The sequence below is a fragment of the Pelophylax lessonae genome (genome assembly GCF_965119305.1).
Source record: "Pelophylax lessonae genome assembly, chromosome: 2".
In the NCBI taxonomy this organism is placed as follows: Eukaryota; Metazoa; Chordata; class Amphibia; order Anura; family Ranidae; genus Pelophylax; species Pelophylax lessonae.
The window spans coordinates 562,884,025-562,905,989 of NC_138769.1; the positions used below are offsets into that span (position 1 = coordinate 562,884,025).

Genomic DNA, 21,965 nt, shown 5'->3' on the forward strand with positions numbered 1-21,965 from the left:
TGACAGGAGGATAAAGAAAATGAGCAGATTGTTACCCAGTGTGGTACAGTTCCTTGTGTTAGTTCATCAGCTACTATTTTTTTCCCCCCATGCAGGCTGCATACAGCCCACATGAACAGAAGAGAAGTGGTGTGTAATATGCTGGGAATGCTGAAATGTATAGGTTACTTTTTTTTTTTTAAATGACCTTTAAAAGGTGAACTAACTCTAATTGTCTAACTAGGAGAGTGTTGAAAAGTGAGATCATGAACCTGGCTATAGTGCCTAGAAAAGAGAATGGTGGAGCTACATGTTCTTTGGCAAAGGCGAGAATTTGTAATTTACCACACAAGCAATTACTGGCTGTGACAGACGATATGCTTTTTAATGCTGAAGAAACTGATGTGAGAATCTGACTGCTTTGGACCTAGTGCCTTGCTACCTTTTGTACTAGCCTTTAATCTACACATTTAATGTTTTAAACCACAATACCTACCACATGGTCAGCATATTAATCTCATTGCAATCACATATGCTTTCCTTTGTATTAAAAAAAAAATAAAAATAAAATACACAAAAAAGAAAAGAAAAAATACAGTAGTGCCAAAGTATACGATGCAAAGAAAAACAATAATAAAAAGTGCTTACAAGGTCCGAGCTTCACTAGTTTGCAGATTATAAAATCAAAGATAAAAACATTTCAAGGGAACTGTATTTTGAGGGCACCTGGTCAAAAACTGAGCTGACCACCCACTGTGATTGAGCCTCGTTGTTTTTACTTTTTTGCAGGGATGAGGGCAGTTGCCTTGCATCACCCCTGTCCCCACTGTTAAACTTTATGCTCCCCTCTCACAATGTGCGATGAGAATTCGTATCGGTCCTGGCTGTGATAGCCACAAATATTGCACTCAAAAGGGTCTCTGAAGCCATGACAACCCATGTGTATAGTGAACATGACATGATCTAGGAAGAGTACCCGACAGTGTTCACACTTGAATACCTTAACAGGCTCGCCATCCTCTCCCAATACTCGCAGTGTTTCTTTGGCTGTGCCAGGTCCAGGGCGTGATGGAATTATCACTCCTGATTCAGGAAGTTTTTGGTCCTCTTTGGCATAGGCAGGGCTTTGCCTGCTACTGGTGGCCTGAGAGCCCCTCTCCTCATGGTTGCTTTCGGTGTCTGTTGCAGAGTCCTGGCATCCATTGGTGGGAGAAGCTCCTTGCTCAGTCCTTCCTCTGTAATGACTTGGTGTTCCATCCGGTATGTCTTCATGGCCTTCTGCTGCTTCTCGATTTCCAGGCATCTCTGGCCTCCCTGACATAGGCTGGAGCTGGGTGTAAACTGAACTAATAACTGGGGTGATCTCCGAGATGCAGTTTGTGGGAGGTAAGCGCATTGGACCTCCAACAAAAGCTAAAGCATTCCCGTAAGTGGGGTCAAGAGGATGATGTGGGACCATTTCCATATCCTTCTCAAAACTGGAGTTCATTTCATAAGGAAGGTCAGCCAGGCTAAGCCGCATTTGTTTCTCCCCTAAAACAGATGGCAAAATTTTAAGTAAATGTACCCAGCAATGCTATACATATCCTTACAGTCCCTTCCCTTGACAGGGACTTGTATTGCTAAAAGGAACAACCAGTCTACAAAACAGACCAAATAGCCTTTTATTCAAACGTATTGCAAAGCAAAAATATTGGTGCCGATAACGACTAGGGCTGACCAAAGCAGACAACAGCCAGGTATTATTAGTGACCCTAATAATTGGGCCTGCCTGGTATAAATGGGAAAGATAATATAACTAGGGTAAATTCAAACTACATAAAAAAAATGCAGTATGCGTTTAAAGATTTGTATGCCGTTTACATGTTGTTCAACTGAAAACTATGGCATACTAACTCTAATCTAAACAAATAATTGCTTCATAAGTTTAGCTTGGTAAAGAATGAGGAAACATTTTACCAAGTTATATGGAAAATATGTAACACGTTTAAGATAAAGAAAAATAAGAGAATTTACCTATGAAGTGAATTAAAACTCTTCAAATAAATGGCATACCCATGGAACAGAGAACACATGTTCATTCTGTTATGCTGGTCTCATGTATAATAAATGCCACTGATGGCATCACTGAGTCAGACACGATCAACATCACAAGCACCATCCACCTCCAGCACACAGGAGCATGTGCTCTTACCCATAAATTTCTGAGGTGTGGAACGCTTACGCTTTGTAAGGCCGCTTGCCAGCCGGTCCATAAAAGACGGCGGGTCAGAGGGATGCATCAGGGCATCTGGTCCCAGATCCAGGTCTCGTGTCTCCTCACCTGAAGGAAAGGAGAGAAGAGATTGGGCCATATATTGGTGCTATGTGATAGGTTGTGTCTAAGCCCAGCTTTATTAGATAGTTCCTGTAAACTCAATCTTACATTTGAAAAACAGTGCTTAAATTTAGCACATTTAGACTTGCTGCTAATAAAAAATGCACATACCTACAGCAACCAGACATCGTTTTCACCAGTGTTTTGACTGCTCTAACTTGGTGAAAGGTGCAACCCTTTTCAAGAACAGATACCAGAAGTAAAGCAGGGCTTACATTTTTTGAAATACTTAACACTTTTTAAAAGCTTTATAAAACTAGATTTTTGTAAGAACTTACAGTAACTTAAAATCCCTGATGTTCATCGACAGACGCAGCTCCATCTTCTTTTGACTCTTGGGTTATTCTCCTCCATTCAGGAAAAATTAACTAGGTAGGAAAAAAGCTTTACCATGCCTATGTGGGCTGTCCCTGCATAACCCCACACACTCTGCTACAGCAGCCAGTTTCAATGTAAGCAGTGTTTAGAAGACAAAAAAACCCCATTCACTCAGAAGCAGAGGGGCGGGTGCGGCATCTGTCGAACTTCAGAGAAAAGGATTTTACAGTAAGTTCTTACAAAAATCTAGTTTTCTCTATCATTTAAAATCGACAGACGCAGCTCCATATTCTTCAAAGCAGTATAATCATGAGGGGTGGGAAGACAAACGCAAAGAAGACATAATTCCCCAAAGGCTAAACCTAGTCAACCAGGTAAGATGAAGCTCAACCAGAACAACTGAAGCTCACTTTGAAAAAACCTACACCCTCAAAAGAGATACAAAAAAAAAAAAAAAGTCTCTTTAAACAGTAGCCTGCAAAACCTTGCGGCCAAAGGAAGCATCCAAAGATGCCAACACATCTTCTTTGTAGAATTTTGTGAACGTAAGCACAAACGACCAAGTTGCCGCTTTGCAAACTTGCATCACAGACGCCTGATGGCAAAAAGCCCAAAAGGCACTCAGCGCTCTAGTAGAATGCGCCTTCACTGGGAAAGGAGGAACCTGACCCTTTAGCGAATAAGCCTGAACAACCGTCTGCCTGATCTACCTGAAAATGGTCACAGCAGATGCAGCCAATCCCTTAGGAGGTCCCTCAGTAAGGACAAAAAGAGCATCAGATTTTCTGAAAGACTCAGTAGCTGCCAGGTAAACCCTGATCGCCCGAACCACATCCAAAGAATGCAAGGCAATTTCCTTAGGATTCTAGGGCTTGGAACAGAGTGAAGGCAGCACAAGGTCTTAATTTAAATGAAAATCAGAAAACACCCAAGGGAGAAAAGATTGATTTAGGCGAAGTACCTCTGTATCTCGGAGGACCACCAAATAAGGTGAACGGCAAGACAACGCTGTCAATTCAGACACTCTGCGGGCAGAAGTGATAGCCACCAAAAAGGCAACCTTCTGAGACGATGAAAGCAAAGGAATCTCCCGAATGTTCTCAAAAGGAGGCTTTTGAAGAACAGATAATACCAGATTAAGATCCCACTGAGGTAGCGGGGACCGTCTCGGGGGAGCCATATGGCGCACTCCCTGAATGAAGTTACGAATCAAGGCATACGTAGCTAACGGGCGTTGGAAATATATAAAGTCAAAGCCGACACTTGGCCTTCACAGTGCCCAAAGCCAACCGTTGTGCGACCCCTTTCTGTAGAAAGGGCAAAACCCTAGCAGTTGAAAACAAGCGAGGGTGCACCTTCAGCGATTCACACCATGAAATGTACGATTGCCACGTACGATGATAGATCTTCCTGGAAGACTACTTCCTAGCCTACAATAGCATAGAAATCACAGAATCAGAAAGACCTCTATCTCTCAACACCTGGCTCTCAACAGCAATGCTGTTAAAGCCAGCGACTGTAAAGCAGGATGGAAGATTGGCCCTTGAGACACCAGATCTTCCCAAGAGGAAATCTCCAAGGAGCATCTGCGACCAACCTTACTATGTCTGCGTACCACGACCGGCGAGGCCAGTCTGGGGTCACCAGAATCACCGGAATTCCTTCCACCTCTACCCTGCGTAAAAGCCGTGGCAGAAGTTTTAAACGAGGGGGGAAGGCATAAATCAGCCGACACTGACCCCGAGGAGCCACCAGTACATCTGTGGCGTCGGCCAGAGGATCTCGAAACCTGGCCACGAACCTCTGCACCTTCTTATTAAAACGAGAAGCAAACAGATCGACCTTGGGCATCCCCCACCGAACACACAGGAGGTGAAACACCTCCGGGTATAGGGACCACTCCCCTTGGTCCAACACCTAATGACTCAGGTAATCCGCTTGCCAATTTCCCACACCTGGGATGTGCACAGCAGAAAGAGCTGAAACAAACCCTTCCGCCCAGGCCAGAATCTTGGCCACCTCCTTGGCCGCCAAAACACTCTGCGTCCCCCTGTTGATTGATGTAAGCCACAGCTGTGGCATTGTCCGATTGAATTCGAACAGAGTAATCTTGCAGACGAGTTGTCCAGTGACCCAGACACGCTTTATCGCTCGGAGCTCCAAAACATTTAAATCGGCAGTTTGGACTCCTCTACTGTCCAGGATCCCTGGGCACAGAGTTTCCCCAGCACCCCTCCCCAGCCTGACCAGCTGGCGTCCGTGGTCACCACCGTTCAACAACGAGAGGAAGGACTTGCCCTGGCATAGTGCTGGAGACAGAATCCACCACAACAGAGCAGACTGTGCGTTGTGGCTCAACCGAACTAAAATGTCCAAGAACTTTGGATCCTTGTTCCATGTGACCAGAATCTCTTTTTGCAAAGTTATTGTAGGGAACTGAGCAAACAGAACCGCCTCGAAGGTTGATACCATCAGACCCAAGGCCTGCATGCAAGTTCTCAGAGAGGAAAGATTGGTTGCCAACAGCGACCGACTCACCCCCGCAATTTGTGCAGCTTGTCCGGGGGAAGAAAGACTCTCACCAAAGCTGAATCCAGAGTTAGGCCCAGATAATCCAGTCTCAAGGGGGGTATCAGAGCAGATTTTTTTAAATTGATGTTACACCCAAACTCTTGCAGGGTAGTAACAGTGATCATCAGGTCGCCCATCAGGGCTGAATGAGAGTCCGCTCTCAATAGGAGATAGTCTAGATACCCCAGTACCGCAATCCCCCATTGGCGCTGCAATTCCAACACCGGGGCTAGCACCTTGGTAAACACCCTGAGGGCAGAGGCGAGACCAAAGGGTAACGCTCTTCTGCTACTGCAAAGCGAAGAAACCGCTGGCACCCAGTGTAGATGGGGATGTGGAGATATGTGTTCTTGATATCTATGGAGGCTAAAAAGTCCCCCTGATGCAGTGACGCCACTACCGCGCGGATGGATTCCATCCGAAACTTCTGTATCTGCACAAATCGGTTCAGGGCCTTGAGATCCAGGATAGGACGCACCTTACCCTCCTTCCTGGGCACGGTGAACAGGATTGAATAAAATCCTTGAAAGCATTCCTGAAAGGGAACTGACACTTATGTACCCTGATCAGATCAGTTTGTGAACCCAGTTGTCCCGAATCAAGGAGGTCCATGGTTCCGGAAAGAAGCAAAGATGTCCCCCACCCCAGAAGCGGGTTAGGGCGCTCCTTCATGCAGATGAAGATTTGTCAGCAGATCTGGATTTGCCGGTCTTTGATTTACCCAACCATGGCTTCTTGGAACCCCCAGAAGACCTGAACCTTTTTCCTTTGTCATGTGACCCGGAGGGAACGAAAAAGTAGCTTATGAGCAGTAAAGGAAGGCCCCTGTCAAGGCCATGGTGCCTTGCCCTTAGACGATTGAGGAAGAAGAGTACTCTTTCCCTGGTTAAGACCTTTGATCAACTCATACAGAGAGAATCCAAAACACCTCTCCCCTGTAAAGGGAAGATCAGTTAAGATCAGTTTTTAAAAGCCTGGTCAGCAGACCAGCTTATTAGCCATGCGTCTTTTAGCAATCCCCACTGCAGACACCCTGGCCACTAGCGGAGCCGTGTCCAGGGACATAACACACGAACACCAGGGCTAGAGCCAGCTGGTCCAATATTTCAAGCACCGCAGGGGGGGAACCATTCAGCTTCCAAGTTAATTAACTTCACCCATTCAAAAACCGTCTGACATCAGAAAGTTCACAAAAATAGGTTTCATATGGAACCCGCTATCACGTGTAGATGGCGGGACAGAGACTCCACCCATCTATCCACTGGGTCCACAAAAGTCGGTGATTCTTCACTGGAACCACAGCAGACTTATTGAGCCTGGAAACCGGGCGATTCCCCCTTTGGTGGCACGGTCCACCTATTGGAAACTGCATCCGCAAAAGGATACAGCCCACATAGGCATGGTGCTTGATGCGCCACCATTGTTCAACAATATTGTGAAAAAGTTCAGGACAAATAAACACATTACCCGATTTTTGGGATTAGCGGGAGCCAAAATGACACCTGCGTACCCGACGTGTAGTTTCATCAGCCAATTTTAAAGTCTCCCGCACAGAAATGATGTGCTTCCACTAAAGCGCATTCCCATCATACATCTGTGGCGGCCATATCTACCTCAGAGTCTGTGGACACTGCCGATGGAGGTGAAGGCAGAGGGCGTTTGCAGTTGGCAACACATGTAATTACAAAAATCTACCTTTGACACCAAGCTTTGTAAAACTGCTGAGATCAGGCCGGGACTGCGACCGAGAAGGGTCCGCCCCCGCACCTAAGGAGTCTGTAGGTGAAATACAGTATCTCACAAAAGTGAGTATACCCCTCACATTTTTGTAAATATTTTGTTATAACTTCACAACACTGAAGAAATTACAATTTGCTACAATGTAAAGTAGTGAGTGTACAGCTTGTATAACAGTGTAAATTTGCTGTCCCCTCAAAATAACTCAACACCGCCATTAATGTTTTAATCGCTGACAACAAAAGTGAGTACACCCCAAAGTGAAAATGTCCAAATTGAGCCCAATTAGCGATTTTCCCTCCCCGGTGTCATGTGACTCGTTAGTGTTACAAGGTCTCAGGTATGAATGGGGAGCAGGTGTATTAAATTGGGTGTTATCGCTCTCACTCTTTCAAACTGGTCACTGGAAGTTCAACATAACACCTCATGGCAAAGAACTCTTTGAGGATCTAAAAAAAGAATTGTTGCTCTACATAAAGATGGGCTAGGCTATAGGAAGATTGCCAAGACCCTGAAACTGAGCTGCAGCATGGAAGCCAAGACCATACAGCAGTTTAACAGGCCTCGCCATGGTCGACCAAAGAGGCTGAGTGCACGTGCTCAGCGTCCTACACAGAGGTTGTCTTTGGGAAATAGATGTATGATTGCTGTCAGCATTGCTGCAGAGGTTGAAGGGGTGAGGGGGTTAGCCTATCCGTGCTCAGACCATATGCCGCTCATTGCATCAAATTGGTTTGCATGGCTGTCATCCCAGAAGGAATCCTCTTCTAAAGATGATGCACAAGAAAGCCCACATACAGTTTGCTGAAGACCAGCAGACTAAAGACATGGATTACTGGAGCCATGTCCTGTGGTCTGATGAGACCAAGATAAACTTATTTGGTTCAGATGGTGTAAAGCATGTGTGGTGCAACCAGGTGAGGAGTACAAAGACAAGTGTGTCCTGCCTACAGTCAAGCATGGTGGTGGGAGTGTCATGGTTTGGGGCTGTATGAGTGCTGCCGGCTATGGGGAGCTACAGTTCATTGAGGGAACCATGAATGCCAACATGTACTGTAATATACTGAAGCAGAACATGATCCCTTCAGAGACTGGGTCACAGGGAAGTATTCCAACATGATGACGACCCCAAACACACCTGCAAGATGACCACTGCCTTGCTAAAGAAGCTGAGGGTAAAGGTGATGGACTGGCCAAGCATGTCTCCAGACCTAAACCCTATTAAGCATCTGTGGAACATCCTCAAAACGGAAGGTGGAGGAGCGCAAGGTCTCGAACATCCACCAGCTCTGAGATGTCGTCATGGAGGAGTTGAAGAGGACTCCAGTGGCAACCTGTGAAGCTCTGGTGAACTCCATGCCCAATGGGGTTAAGGCAGCGCTGAAAAATAATGGTGGCCACACAAAATATTGACACTTTGGGCCCAATTTGGACATGTTCACTTAGGGGTGTACTCACTTTTGTTGCCAGAGGTTTAGACATTAATGGCTGTGTGTTGAGGTATTTTGAGGGGACAGCATATTTACACTGTTATACAAGCTGTACACTAACTACTTTACATTGTAGCAAAGTGCCATTTCTTCAGTGTTACATGAAAAGATATCCTAAAATATTTACAAAAATGTGAGGGGTATACTCAGTTTTGTGAGATACTGTATATCCTGGGAATTCCATTTCTTCACCGATCAGAAAATATTGCAGTGTCTCTTTAAAAACTGCCATCGCGATCCCACCGCAGCGGTCTGCAAAAACCCCACTAGTACAATCTAATAGCCGAGTGTATGAGGGAAACCCACAGGAGACCCCAGAAAATATCACCAAACTGCTCCTTGCCCTCCTCAGGAGGCTGCCAGCATGTTCTTGAAAAAAAAAAAAAAAAAAGTAAAAACGATCTCACAGGAAAAAGAAAAGAACAGCCTGGGTCTTTGCTAGAATTAAAGTGCCATGCCACATGCCTGTCCAGCGATATGGACCACAAGAAAATGGTCGCCCCATGCATTTCTATGGGAACTAACAAAAAATGGCTGCCCATGTATTACAATGGGAATATAAAAGGCATGGATCTACAGCAAAATAGCGGCCCCACGGCACGCCATACAGTCTCCAGGACCCCCAGAAGGGGCCCCGAACAGTAGGTATCGGAAGGTCCCTAGGAAGGGACCCCAGCAGGACAATCCACCCTCACCGAAAGGCGCCGCAGCGGCCGCAATATTTCCGCCCCCCCCAAGGTAGGAAACCTTGGGCCCAGTCCGTCCGAGAGGCCAGGGGAACCGAGGGAGCCCCGAGGGACGGTCCACCCATTCCAGGGAGGGGGCCCTACGTTCACCCCGAGACCGCCAGAGGTTGGGGGTGCTGCCAGCCAGGGGGGAACACTGCGAATCAGGGCATTGCAGGTTGATAACGTCCCAGCGAGATGGTCCACTCGCAGGCTCATCTCCATCCATTGGGGCACTGTGGTGGCAAGGCCTAGTTCTGGACTATAACCTGCTCACGTTCGCTGGCCAGGCTGGGAGACCTTAAGGATCTAGATTATCCAGTCCGAAACCACAGCCGGCTGTTGATGGTAGTTCTCCAGGAACTAACTAATGAAAATAAAAAAAATCATAAAATAACAAAAATTCCCTGTAACAGCTAAGACCGAAGTCCCAGCAGGAGATAGGTCCTATTCTTAAACTATGCAGAGACAAACTGGCTGCTGTAGCAGAGTGTGCGGGGTTATGCCTGCAGGGACAGCCCCCATAGGCGTGGTAAAGCGGAATTTTTGTAAAATCTTACCTGTAAAATTCCTTTCTCTGAGTCCTCCGACAGTCGCCGCCATCACCATATTCATCACAATGGGGGTATTAGACTTTGCTCCGAAGGAGTAGCTAGGCAACAGAATATGTTAATATAAAAGCTTTAACACATCCCACCCCCAGGGGGTGGTCCCCTCAGTCAATACCCTCCTACTTCCTGTATCCATACCTCAGTTCTATCACCGTACTTGGAAGGCCTATTTTGCCTGGTGTGAGTCCAGGGGGTTTTCACCTCGCACTTACTCGGTGTCTAGGGTGTTGTCCTTCCTTCAGACGGGTGTCGACCAGCGTTTGGCGCTGGCTAAGGTCAAGGGTCAGGTGTCTGCGCTGGCCGTTCTTTTTCAAAGTCCTGTGGCGTCTAACTCTTTGGTTAGTACCTTTGTTCAAGGGGTGCGACATCTGGTCCCTCCTAGGAGGGAACCTTTACCTCCTTGGGACTTGAATCTTGTTCTGTCCGTGCTGCAACATGCTCCTTTTGAACAGATCAGGAAAATCTCGTTGTCCATGTTGTCCAAAAAAGTCGCTTTTTTGGTGGCGATCACTTCGGCTCGCAGGGTTTCGGAGCTGGCAGCTTTGTCCTGCAAGTCTCCGTATCTGGTCCTTCATTTAGATAAGGTGGTCTTGCGACCTAACCCTTCTTTTCTTCCGAAGAGAGTTTCGGATTTTCACATCAATGAGGATACTGTCCTGCCTTCGCTCTGCGCGAAGCCTAAACATCCGAAGGAGGTGGAGCTGCATTCCTTGGATGTTGTTCGGGCGATTAGGGTTTACCTGAAATCGACTGAATCTTTCCGCAAGTCGGATTCCTTGTTTGTCCTTCCTGAGGGACCTCGGAAGGGCTTGGCTGCGTCGGCCTCTACCATTGCCAAATGGATCAGACAGACTGTGGAACAGGCCTATGCTTTGAAGGGGAAAGTTCCCCCTATGCCTGTGAAGGCGCACTCTACAAGATCTCCGAGTACGTCTTGGGCCTGTCGTCATGGGGCTTCTGTGGCCCAGGTGTGTAAGGCGGCGACTTGGTCGTCCGTTCACACCTTCACAAAATTCTGCAGAGTGGATGTTCAGGCATCGGCAGATGCTTCCTTTGGCCGCAAGGTCCTTAGTGCGGCAGTTCCTTAGAGCCTCTTGTATGGGCTCCTTGGCTGTTTGGGATACATGTTGTTATCCCTGGGTTATTTGTTTTCCTGGGTTTTTGCTTCTGTTGAGCAAGTTTTTTTTCTTCTGTTGCCCAGATGGTTTCCTTCCTTTGGTAAGGTTCCTTTCTCTGCTGTGGAGACGGCGTTGCCTTGGGCGCGGCTGCGTTTCCCACCCCTCATGTTTGCACTGCTTTGGGACGTCCCCATTGTGATGAATGTGGTGATGGCGGCGACTGTCGGAGGACGTAAGAGAAAACTGAATTTTTGTAAAATCTTACCTGTAAAATTCCTTTCTCTGAGTCCTCCGACAGTCGCCGCCCCCGTCCCTCTTTTGGGGTTGGTCGTATACTCTACTGCTATTCCACTGAAACTGAGGTATGGATACAGGAAGTAGGAGGGTATTGACTGAGGGGACCACCCCCTGGGGGTGGGATGTGTTAAAGCTTTTATATTAACATATTCTGTTGCCTAGCTACTCCTTCGGAGCAAAGTCTAATACCCCCATTGTGATGAATATGGTGATGGCGGCGACTGTCGGAGGACGTAAGAGAAAGCTTTTTTCCTGCCTAGTGCCTATTCCTGATTGGAGGAGCATAACCCAATGGTCAAAAGAAGATGGAACTGCGTCTGTCGATGAACGATAGAGAAAATGTGTTTTAAGTATTCCTTTGCATGTGTACGAATTCCAAATAATCCCTTGTATTCAAAGACCAAGTTCACCTTTTGAAAAAAAAAAAATGAAATTGTAAAAGCACATTTTTTGCAGGTAAAAAAAATGTGCATCCAATGTAGAGCATTGCAGCCAGGATCAGCAGATTGTGGGTGCAGGGTTCAGCTACTGCAGACTTTCAGGATAGCTGTTGGCCTTACCTCCAATAAGGCAGTTACTTTAACTTGAAAGCAGGAAGATCAATGAATTACGAGAGCGCTCACCAGTACTTGTAGTCCATTAATTCACAGTGAATGTCATAGCCGCTTTCAAATTGCAACAGTGGTTGTTGGGAGAAGAACACCTACCCGATGTCACAGTTGGGAGGGGCAGTGCAAATGCTGGAACAGGTTACATGTTCTAAAGGTGAACTTATCCTCTGAATTACAATTGGTATAAAAAATAATCACCCCCTTTTAAATAAACATATTTTGTTGCGTTGCAGCATGTAATGAAGACGGATAGTTTTTGTTTTATCCAGCTGTTTTTACTCAGTGCAACATATAACATCCAAGTGAAAGATAGAACACCAACTTGTCAGAATTTTTTAAAAAAATTGTTAAACAGAATTACTGAGTTGGAAAATAGGAACCCCTTCTTGTGTCAGTATATTGTTGAACCACTTTTTTCTTTAATTACAGCCTTTAGTCTGTTGGGATATGTCTCTACAAACTTTGCACATCTAGACTTTGCAATATTTGCCTACTCTTCTTTGCAGAGCTTCCCAAGTTCATTTAAATTTGATGGTGACCATTTGTAGACTGCAATCTTCAAATCATTCCACAGATTTTCAATGGGGTTAGGTCTGGGCTCTGACTAAGCCATGCAAGGACATTCACCTTTTTCTCCTTCAACCACTGTGTGGTCATTTTTTTCTGTGTGCTTTGGGATATTGGGGTTTAGTTACTAAAGGCTAATTCCACTGCACACTACAAGTGCACTTGGAAGTGCAGTCGCTGTAGAACTGAGGGGAAGATCTGAAATAAAGGGGAAGTTCTGCTGATTTCTATCATCCAATCATGTGCAAGCAAAAATGCTGTTTTTTTAATTTTCCTTGCATGTCCCCCTCAGATCTACAGCGACTGCACTTCCATGTGCACTTGCAGTACACTTGTAGTGCACAGTGGATTTGCCTTTAGTAAATAAACCCCGATGTCATGTTGGAACATAAACCTTTTTTCCATTGACAACTTTCTGGCAGATAGCAGCAGATTTTCCTCAAGAATTTGATAGTAATTTTCCCCATCCATTTTTTCTTCCATCCTGACAAGTGCTCCAGTCTCTGCTGCAAAGAAACACTACCATAACAGGATATTATCAACTCCATGCTTTACTGTAGGAATGGTGTTTTTTTTTAGGATGGTGAGTTGTATTGGATTTCTGCAAGCCATATCATTTGGTGTTTAGGCCAAATAATTCAGTTTAGGCTCATCTGACCAGAACACCTTTTTTTATGTGGCCTCAGAATCTTTAACCACTTTACCACCGGAGGATTTTGCTGTCTTACGTCCAGGCCACTTTTTGCGATTCGGCACTGTGCGACTTTAACTGACAATTGCGCGGTCATGCAACGCCGTACCCAAATGAAATTTACGTCCTTTTTTTCCCACAAACAGAGATTTCTTTTGGTGGTATTTGATCACCTGTGCGATTTTTACTTTTTGCGCTATAAACAAAAAAAGAGCGACAATTTTGAAAAAATAACAATATTTTTCACATTTTTTTTTTATATGAAATCCCCCCCCCCCCCCCCCCCAAAAAAAAGGTAAAAATCAAAATTTATCATTTTAGGCCAATTTGTTTTCTGCTACATATCTTTGGTAAAAAAAATCCCAATAAGCGTATTTTGATTGGTTTGCGCAAAAGTTATTGCTTTACTAAGGGAAAGATTTCTGTCATTTTTGGTGTTTTTTTTTTTTTTTTTTTTTAAAGAGTAATGGCGGCGATCTGCGATTTTTTTTGAGGGACTGCGACATTGCGGCAGACAGATCGGACCCTTGACTGACATTTTTGACACTTTTGGGGGTACCAGTGACATTACTACAGTAATCAGTGCTATACATATGCACTGTTACTGTAAAAATGACACTGGCAGGGAAGGGGTTAATTTTTATTGGTGATCAAGGGGTTAATGTATGCCTGGTGCTTACTAACGTGTGTGGGGGGAGGTGACTGAGTGACACAGGGACAGATCGCAGGTTCAGCTATGCTGAACCCTTCAATCTGACCCTGCCTGTCACTTAGGAGATCTGCCTGCTTTGTTTACACAAGCGGGCGGATCTCCACAATCGATTCCCCCGACAATCGGGGAAGAGCGGCGGTGATCACCGCCGCTCCTCCCCTGGCCCGACTCCCGCTGTGACTGAATACAGCGGGAGCGAGCCTCCGGCGGCGTGCGCGCGCCGCCGAGAAGGGGGAATGTCTGGTAGCGTAGGTCTACGTCGTCAGACGTTATCGAGCCACTTTGCTGCAGTAGAGGCACAGTGAGCAGCGGTAAAGTGGTTAAAGGTGTGTTTTGGCAAAGCTCAGTTGTGACTGCATGGGGCCTTTCTTGAGGAGTGTCTTTTTTCTTGCAACCCTCTCATACAAGCGCCGCATTTGTGGAGAATTTGTGATATTGTTGTCACATGCACATAATGACCACTCTTTGTCATAAATTCCTGCAACTGCTTCCGAGTTGCTGAGGTGATTAGCTACACCTGATTGGGTTTACAGGTAATTTTTCGGAGGGGGGTGATCTTTTTTTCCAACTCAGCGATTCTGTTTTTGAATTGGTTTTATTTTATTTTTTTTGACATGTTGGTGTTATATCTTTCACTTGGATGTTATAAGGCACAGTGGATGCAAAGGTGAAGTAAATACAGCTGTAAAAAACAAAAACCGTTTGGGTCTTCATTTCAGGGTGCAAAGCAAAAAAAAAAGGTGATTTTAAAAAGAGGGTGATTCTTTTCTATACCTAATGTATATCAAAGACATTCTAGCTTTGCTTGGATTTAAATATGAACACTTTCTACAACAATAACTTATAAGGTTTTTATTCAACAGGCAGGTGAAGGGTTCAATACAATGTATGTGCCATACAACACATCACAAGGGAACTTCATGCTTTTGAAACATGGCATTATACAATCACATATTCTGAACTGACTTTTGTAAAGTATTTGTGTAACAAAATAAGGAAAAAAAGAAGAATTGCATAGTAGTTTTCTGGCAACAATACTAAGACTACCCAACTGCTGTTTTTAATTCGTATTTATTTTTGTCTTGGAAAGAGGAGATTAAAGCAAGTTCCTGGCGGGGTGAAGGAGTAGCTATCCCCTTATCCATTTTATAAGCTAACCAGGTCCCTATTGCTTTTCTTTGAATTTCTTTTCCCTTCTCTGTGGAAATAGGCGAAAAGCAAATGACAACTGTGCTGCTGAGAAACATAAATGTAGTCATTCAAACAGGGCATCCATGGCCTAGGACATTTGTGCCACTGGTGAAAAACCTATGGTGTAGACTTGCACACCAATCACATTTCCACACTTAGGCCAGCCATTGATGGTTCAAACCATCTATAGGCAGGCTGGCTGTACCAAAGTCGATCACATCAATAGGGGATAGGGGAATTGAGCGATTTTCTTTCCTGCACTCGTGGTTACAGGAAAGAAAATTGCATCATCTATGGCCTCTGCCTTAGTCCACAGCTCACAAATATTTTCTATGGTAGGCATGTTAATCTCGTTTCTTTACATGTGCCAATCTCACTTCCTCTTCCTACATTTCTATAAAAGAACTGGCAAGGTCCACAATGGTAAGGTACCAAATCACAGTTGAGTACAGTCTACAGCCATCTATATAGAACACCTGGCACCTTAAAACGACACATTCTATAGCTGGTTATGCACTATGTTCTATAGTTATAAGGTTTTTAGCAATAACTGTTTGTGGTTTAACGTATAGGATCACAAGAGCTTGTGTGTTACAACAGCACTTAGCATCAGTCCCCGCTTTTATTATGCTTCATAATCCCTGCATATTCAATCAATAAAATTGTGATCAACAGAATTACCCCAGTTGGCATTTGAACTCACATTTCCACTGAGTGTACCAAGAACCAGATGGTCTGTTACATCCAAAAAAAAAAAATAAATAAAAACACAAACAAAACACACAAAAACACTATCTTTTTTTGCCCCCTACCCCCCTGATTAATAACATTTCAGGCTCGGTTCACACTTGTGCGATGCGGGAACGCTTCGAATATGCAGCGTGTTCCCGCATCGCATCCGCACATCTGGCAGTTCACACTGCCATATGCGATACGCAGGGGGTGTCGATTAAATGTTAACGACACCCCCAGTTTGATTGCATATCGCAGTGCGATCTGACAGTTCGCACAGGATCGGATCGCACAAGTGTGAACCACCGTGCGATCCGATTCTGAGGCGGCTCAAAAAATGCCTCATGTGCGTGTTTAGTGCGGATACAGTGCGAATTCAGCATTACAAAGTGTATGGCTGAACTCGCATCCGCACATGAAATCGCATGTAATGAAGGAGCAGTGCGCTCCAAATTACATGCGATCTCGCAAACCGCAATAATGTGAACAGACAATGTTATCAGCAGTATTTTTTAAGGAAATAATAGTCTAGAACTGTAACAACGCTTGCATGACTATCTTCTATCCCTACTTAAATGTCTGAATAAATATACCTTCTGGCCTTGATAATAGGTCCACGCACAAGTAATTATAAGCAGAAAAGTTTTTAAAATAACCTTCCTCTGGTGGTTGGTTCTGTATGGGCACCTTGAAAATGTAACTTTGCAAATATTTTTAACTCTTAAGAAGTTAAAAATACCATAAACATAACCACTATAGAATAAGGGGATTCACAGGAGCCTCAATCTCAAATCTACAGAGGGTTTTATTCACCTGTATGTGAGGAGAGGTGTTGGCCTTCATTGCTGAGACTCTGCAAGTAGTTATGACAGCGCTCCTTGTGTTCCTCCAGTGTGTTCTGCTGCTTATAGCTGCGGCCGCAGTAGTTGCACTTGTAAGGCTTGCCGACTGTGGGGGAGGAGACTGGAAAAAATGAAAAACAGGGCCTGCCCATAGATATGTGTCCTAAAGACTTCAAAGATACGGGGGATCACAATACACCGGGGAAAAAGAACTCCGTCATTAATTCTGTGCCTAACTGGATCAAAACATAAAAGCTTATTATTCAGTGATGCAATCTTTATGAAAAACCCAGACAAAAATGAGACAAATAGCACATTTTTACGGATTTCTTATGTTGTAACGCTCACTTACCTGCATTGCCATTTCTATCTGCTGAATATATGTTGCTTTTACAATAAAAAGAATGTAGCACATGAGTTTACATTATATCGTTTGGCTTTGGAGTAATCTGGGTGGTATGCAGATCAAGAATGGCTCCACAAACCAGAATCCACCTAAGATATTACTTTCAGTTAGCTTGAAGAGGAAGTCAAATCTTCATTCTTATTTGTACCTACAGGTAAGCATTTAAAATAAAGCTTACCTGTAGGTACTGAAAAATATCTCCTAAACGTGCACAGTTTAGGGGATATTCAGGATGCATGCAGCCGATGACGTCATCGGCGCATGCGCTCTGAAGATCCGGCTTACCATGCTGGACTTTCAGAGCCCATGCCCTAAACAGGGACTCCTGGGCCACTCAAAGCACTGGAGCCCGCGAACCCGGTAGAAACCCTGGGGAAGATGTCAGCTGTCTCGGCAGTGTGCGGGCACCACTGAAGGGCTTTGTTCTAAGGTAAGTATTTCATAATGAGCTAGTATGCAATGCATACTAGGCCATTATGTCTGTCTTACAGGGGTTTTTTTTTTTTTCTCTTCTTCTTCTTCTTCTTCTTCTTCTTCTTCTTCTCGAGGTTTATAACCTCTTTAAGAAAGCTTATCAAATTGATCAGCTTAGTCTATATTACAGTAGTTTGAAAGGCTCAAGTTTTTTTACCTTAATGCATTCATGCATTAAGGCAAAGAAACTCTTCTGGGTGCAGCCCCACCTCGTTCAAACGATGTGCACGAGAGCAGCGACTTCACCAAGTCTCTCTCTCTCCTCACTGGCTTACACAGCAGACAGCCATTGGTTCCTGCTGCTGTCAATCACAGGCAGCGAGTCAATGAAGAGGTGGGACCAAGCCGTGCGCTGTGTGTGAATGCCCCTATAGCACGAGGCACGCCCACTCGAGTGCCCCTATAGCACAAGGCTTGCTATTGGGGGCACTCGACAGCAGGGGGGGGAGCTAAAACCACAGGCAGGGGCCCAAAAAGAAAACGAGGATCGGTGCAAAACCAATGCACAGAGCAGTTAGGTATAACATTACCTGTTGCTATTTTTTTTTTCTTCTTTCCTTTAAAATCACTTCAAAAGAATGCACCAGAGAGCATGAGAGAAGGAAGAATATTGACTAGATCTAGTATTTGATCATCTCAGAATGTGAAGAAAAATCTAAAGCTGAAAAGCAGAGCGCTTACTGGCAAAATGTTGGGTGATCTGGTATATAGGTTGAGTGGGTCTTTGTAATTGTGACAGTGAAGATAGAGGTTAGTAAGAAGCTCTCTTACTGTTGAAGGTTTTCAGAAATTTACTTTGGCATTGGATATTTTATCATTTACACATTCCACTACAGCAGCTTTGATTGACCATCCGCAAACTAGTCATACATCCCTGTGAAAAAATAAAATGAACCTGAAATGAATAACTACAATACATGCCTAAACCTCATCACGCGTACCTACAAAGAACAACATTTCTGTGTTATTGGTCGTCTCCTGCCGGGATATGATTATCATTTAAGGTTTTATCACACACCCTTAAAATATAACTTATAAATGTATGACATGGTCTGAGGTAAGCATGCATGTTTTCCAGCTATTAAGCCAGCACCATGAGATACCAGTAAACACCAACAAAACAACTGAGAATGGAAAAGAAAATAGTGAACATTCATGTCAGACACTCACCAGCGTGGGTGCGCAGGTGCCCTGTTAAAGCATCTCGCCGACGGCAAGCGTAGTTACAGAATGGGCACTTGAAAGGCTTCTCACCCGAGTGCAGTTTAATGTGCCGTAAGAGGTTCCCCTTCTGGGTGAATGAGGCACCACACTGGTTACAGTGGAAAGGCCGCTCACCTGAAACAGCATCAAACATAAAGTCCTCGCTGAGTGCTGCAACACAACAGCAAGCTGGTTAGAATCTCAGACTTATTCTACTTATAATGGAGATAAGCAACAAGTTCTCATTTCCTCCTAACAATAGGAAATCTTGGCCTACATAAAAGACACAAACAGCATCAAACTACTTTGGGAAAAGAAGAATTATTACAAAGCCATGATAGTGCCCACTAACAGCTCTGCTTGTTTTCTATAGTAAAATAACTCCCTAAAGCTGCCATGTCAAACTCAAAACAGCAAGAATGAACTGAGTGGAATAAATTATTCAAGGACCCTCTGTATGCCTTCACATGGCCACACTTGTGTAAGTCTTACAGATCAATTACAGAACATTTATAATTAAAGCGGTATTAAACTCAGAATCAAAAAATGTAATACATTGCAGCCCACCAAACATTGGATGTGGTGGCTGCATTAGTTCCCCCCCCCCCGTTTTCGCCTGGTGATCTGGTCAGTAACACACCTCCTGTATTGCAGTGCTCCGACTGGATGGAGCAGCACAGGGGGCAAATGTGGACAACCTCATTGTCCATATAAGGGGGGGGGGGGTATTGTTAGATGTACTAGTAGATTTAAATACACTTGAAGCCAAACTTCAGCTCACATTGCAGTTGCACAAGTAGTTACAGCAACAGTTTTGTTCATTTCGGGATAAAGGTTTTACATAAATAAAGACTGATCATTATAAGCACCCCCGTCAGAGATAATTGGTTTGTATCATCCCTATAAACAGAGATCCCGGCAGGAGAGCTTGTGCTTTTGAAAAACAACAGACTTACTGACCGGATGACCAGATGAAAAGAAAGCAAGTAAGCCTAAAAAAGAAAATGAATGCAGCCATCACTTCCAATAATTGGCAAGCTGCAATATAATAATACATGTTTGCTTTTGGGTTTAATACTGCTTTAATATTATAGTAATATACATAACCTTATAACATTTTATACTAGGGAAAGTGGCCATAAACATTTCCTGAAGCTAGTTATGTAAAGCAGTATATATGTTTTTTTAATCAACTGAAGAAGGCTGGGGCCTCATTAAATTTAAATTCCTAAACCATCTGATGGGCTGTACACAGCCCAAAGAAAGAACCCCAGTTTTACATGCCTGCCCCAATTGTTTAGCAAAAGGTAACTGTTATTAATGTAGTTTTGCTACATAAAAGGCTTTTTAGATTAGATGCCATCAAATTCAATTTGCATATTCTATCAACAGCTGCAAATTTCTAAATTCTATGACATTTGCAGACCTAAAGCAGAATTAAGCCCTCCCTATATCCTTAGTCTGTGTTTTATCTACTGTTGCTGTGGTTCTGGAAGTTTGATCAGTTAAGGCAGCAGCAATTTGATGGCTTGGCAGTTCAATTAAGAGCATAGGCAAATGTGAGTTATTCACGGCAACGGCATGCCTTGAAATTTAATTATTTTGGGAAACTGGTAAATTGATTGGTTTAATTCCGCTTTAAAGCTTCATCACAAAGAAATACTGCTTTGAAGGATAATTTCAACTGTATGTGTAGCAAACACATTTTTTTTGATAATGTGGGAAAGGAATAGAATCTGTCAGGTTTTTTTTTTTTTTTTTTAAATCCCTGTTGGGGAGATTTACCAAGACAAAAAGTGATGGCAAATCCAAAATTTTACAGTTATCACCAACTGAGGGAGAATCTTCCAATGACAACATCTTTTTTTTTTTTTCTTACACTTGAGGGATTTCCCTCAGCGGGTAGAGATTTACTCTCACTAACTATTGGGCCTTCAGGACAGGAAATAAAGGGAAAATCTCTCCAATAGGATACAGGCACCAAAAATAAACATAAAATAGGTTTAAATCCTTACCCTTTCCAAAAAAATGCTATACATGCACTTTAAATTATGTAGATAGATGTAGACCAAATTATATGACTGACATGACCACACTAATTGATCTACATTATATATGTATGCACATGTGACTTTTTTTTTTTTTTTTTCTACAGATGCATTTATTTATTTGAATGAGCTGCAAGACACACTAGACCATTGAAAAATATGTGCAAGCAATACTTGTGTTACTGCGGTGCCAGGGGTTTTTAGTCTGCAAAATTCACTGCGTTCATGATCTGCATTTGGGGTGCTGTTACCAATACATTAGCACCCGAATGAAGATTGCAATGGCTGTGTGTTCTGGTGTGAAATGGCCCTTAGGGTAATTTTTTTTTTTTTTTGGGGGGGGGGGGGGGAGGGGGTGTTTCTGGCAAGTGTGCTGGGAACTACATTTTGTTTTTTTACTTTAACAAACTTAGCTTGCTTACAAATTTCAAAAGCTACTAAGTTAACAAAATTGCTGGTAAAAAATTAGCCAATTTCTTACATACAATTGTAAACCTGGCATAGATTATCAACAGAAGGTAGAAGGAAAGAGTCAAGCTGCTGTACCTCTGTGTTTTTTGACTTACCTGTATGACTCCTCTTGTGCACCATCAGTACATTAGGACCAATGCAGACCATGCCGCATATGTCACACTTCAGTTTGCCATTGGGGAGGCGAATGCCTCCTGGCGAATGAGGGTCTTGTCCTGTACCATCACAATATCCCAACGGCTCGACCAGCGAGTCATCGGGCATAACACCGTCTTCCTTTTCACTCAAGCGGTCTTCGCGATTTAGAAGACGACCAGATTCTTCATCACTATACATTTCCACTTTGATGGAATTTGCTGGAGGGTAAATCAGTCAGAATATCACTAAATAATAATGGAGACAGCAAACAAAACCTATAATTTTGAAACTTGCAAACTTTTCAAAATATTGAAAAAATGACAAAAGATATTTATAGCCAAAACTGGAGGATACAAGATCGCTGCTGCCTAGCTGTAGGTAAAAACCAAACAGTGAAAAGGAAATCGGATCGGTCAGCACAAATCTACACTCGCCAATCTGACAAGGAGGAAAGGTTTACTACACATCTACTTGTGCTCAAAATGTGATAAATCCTGTTAAAATTCTATCACAATAAAAAGTGCTAATACAATATTTGTGCATACTCCTTTTGTAAACCATCACTCTCAAAAAGTGCAAATGCTAAAGTACAAAAAAGGACCGTGAAGAAGTTCCAAGATTCAAACAATGTGTAAAAATGTATAACAAAGTGTATA

At 43.7% G+C, this 21,965-nt stretch overlaps 1 protein-coding gene across 9 annotated transcripts in view; it reads right to left on the reverse strand.

Moving 5' to 3' along the window:
• Positions 1-656: 656 nt before the first annotated feature.
• IKZF4 (IKAROS family zinc finger 4) overlaps positions 657-21,965 on the reverse strand; it is a 63,699-nt gene continuing 42,390 nt past the window's right edge. For 2 of the 9 annotated variants that reach the window (XM_082246793.1, XM_082246799.1), the window contains 5 exons: positions 21,267-21,527; positions 18,620-18,823; positions 16,541-16,690; positions 2,174-2,302; positions 659-1,512 (listed from right to left, as the gene is read on the reverse strand). In XM_082246793.1, coding sequence (XP_082102919.1) covers positions 809-1,512; positions 2,174-2,302; positions 16,541-16,690; positions 18,620-18,823; positions 21,267-21,527 — 1,448 coding nt within the window. In that variant the 3' untranslated portion in view covers positions 659-808. Of the gene's footprint in view, positions 1,513-2,173; positions 2,303-16,540; positions 16,691-18,619; positions 18,824-21,266; positions 21,555-21,965 lie in introns of all 9 variants that reach the window. The other 7 variants (XM_082246796.1, XM_082246794.1, XM_082246801.1 and 4 more) reach the window with 7 other exon arrangements.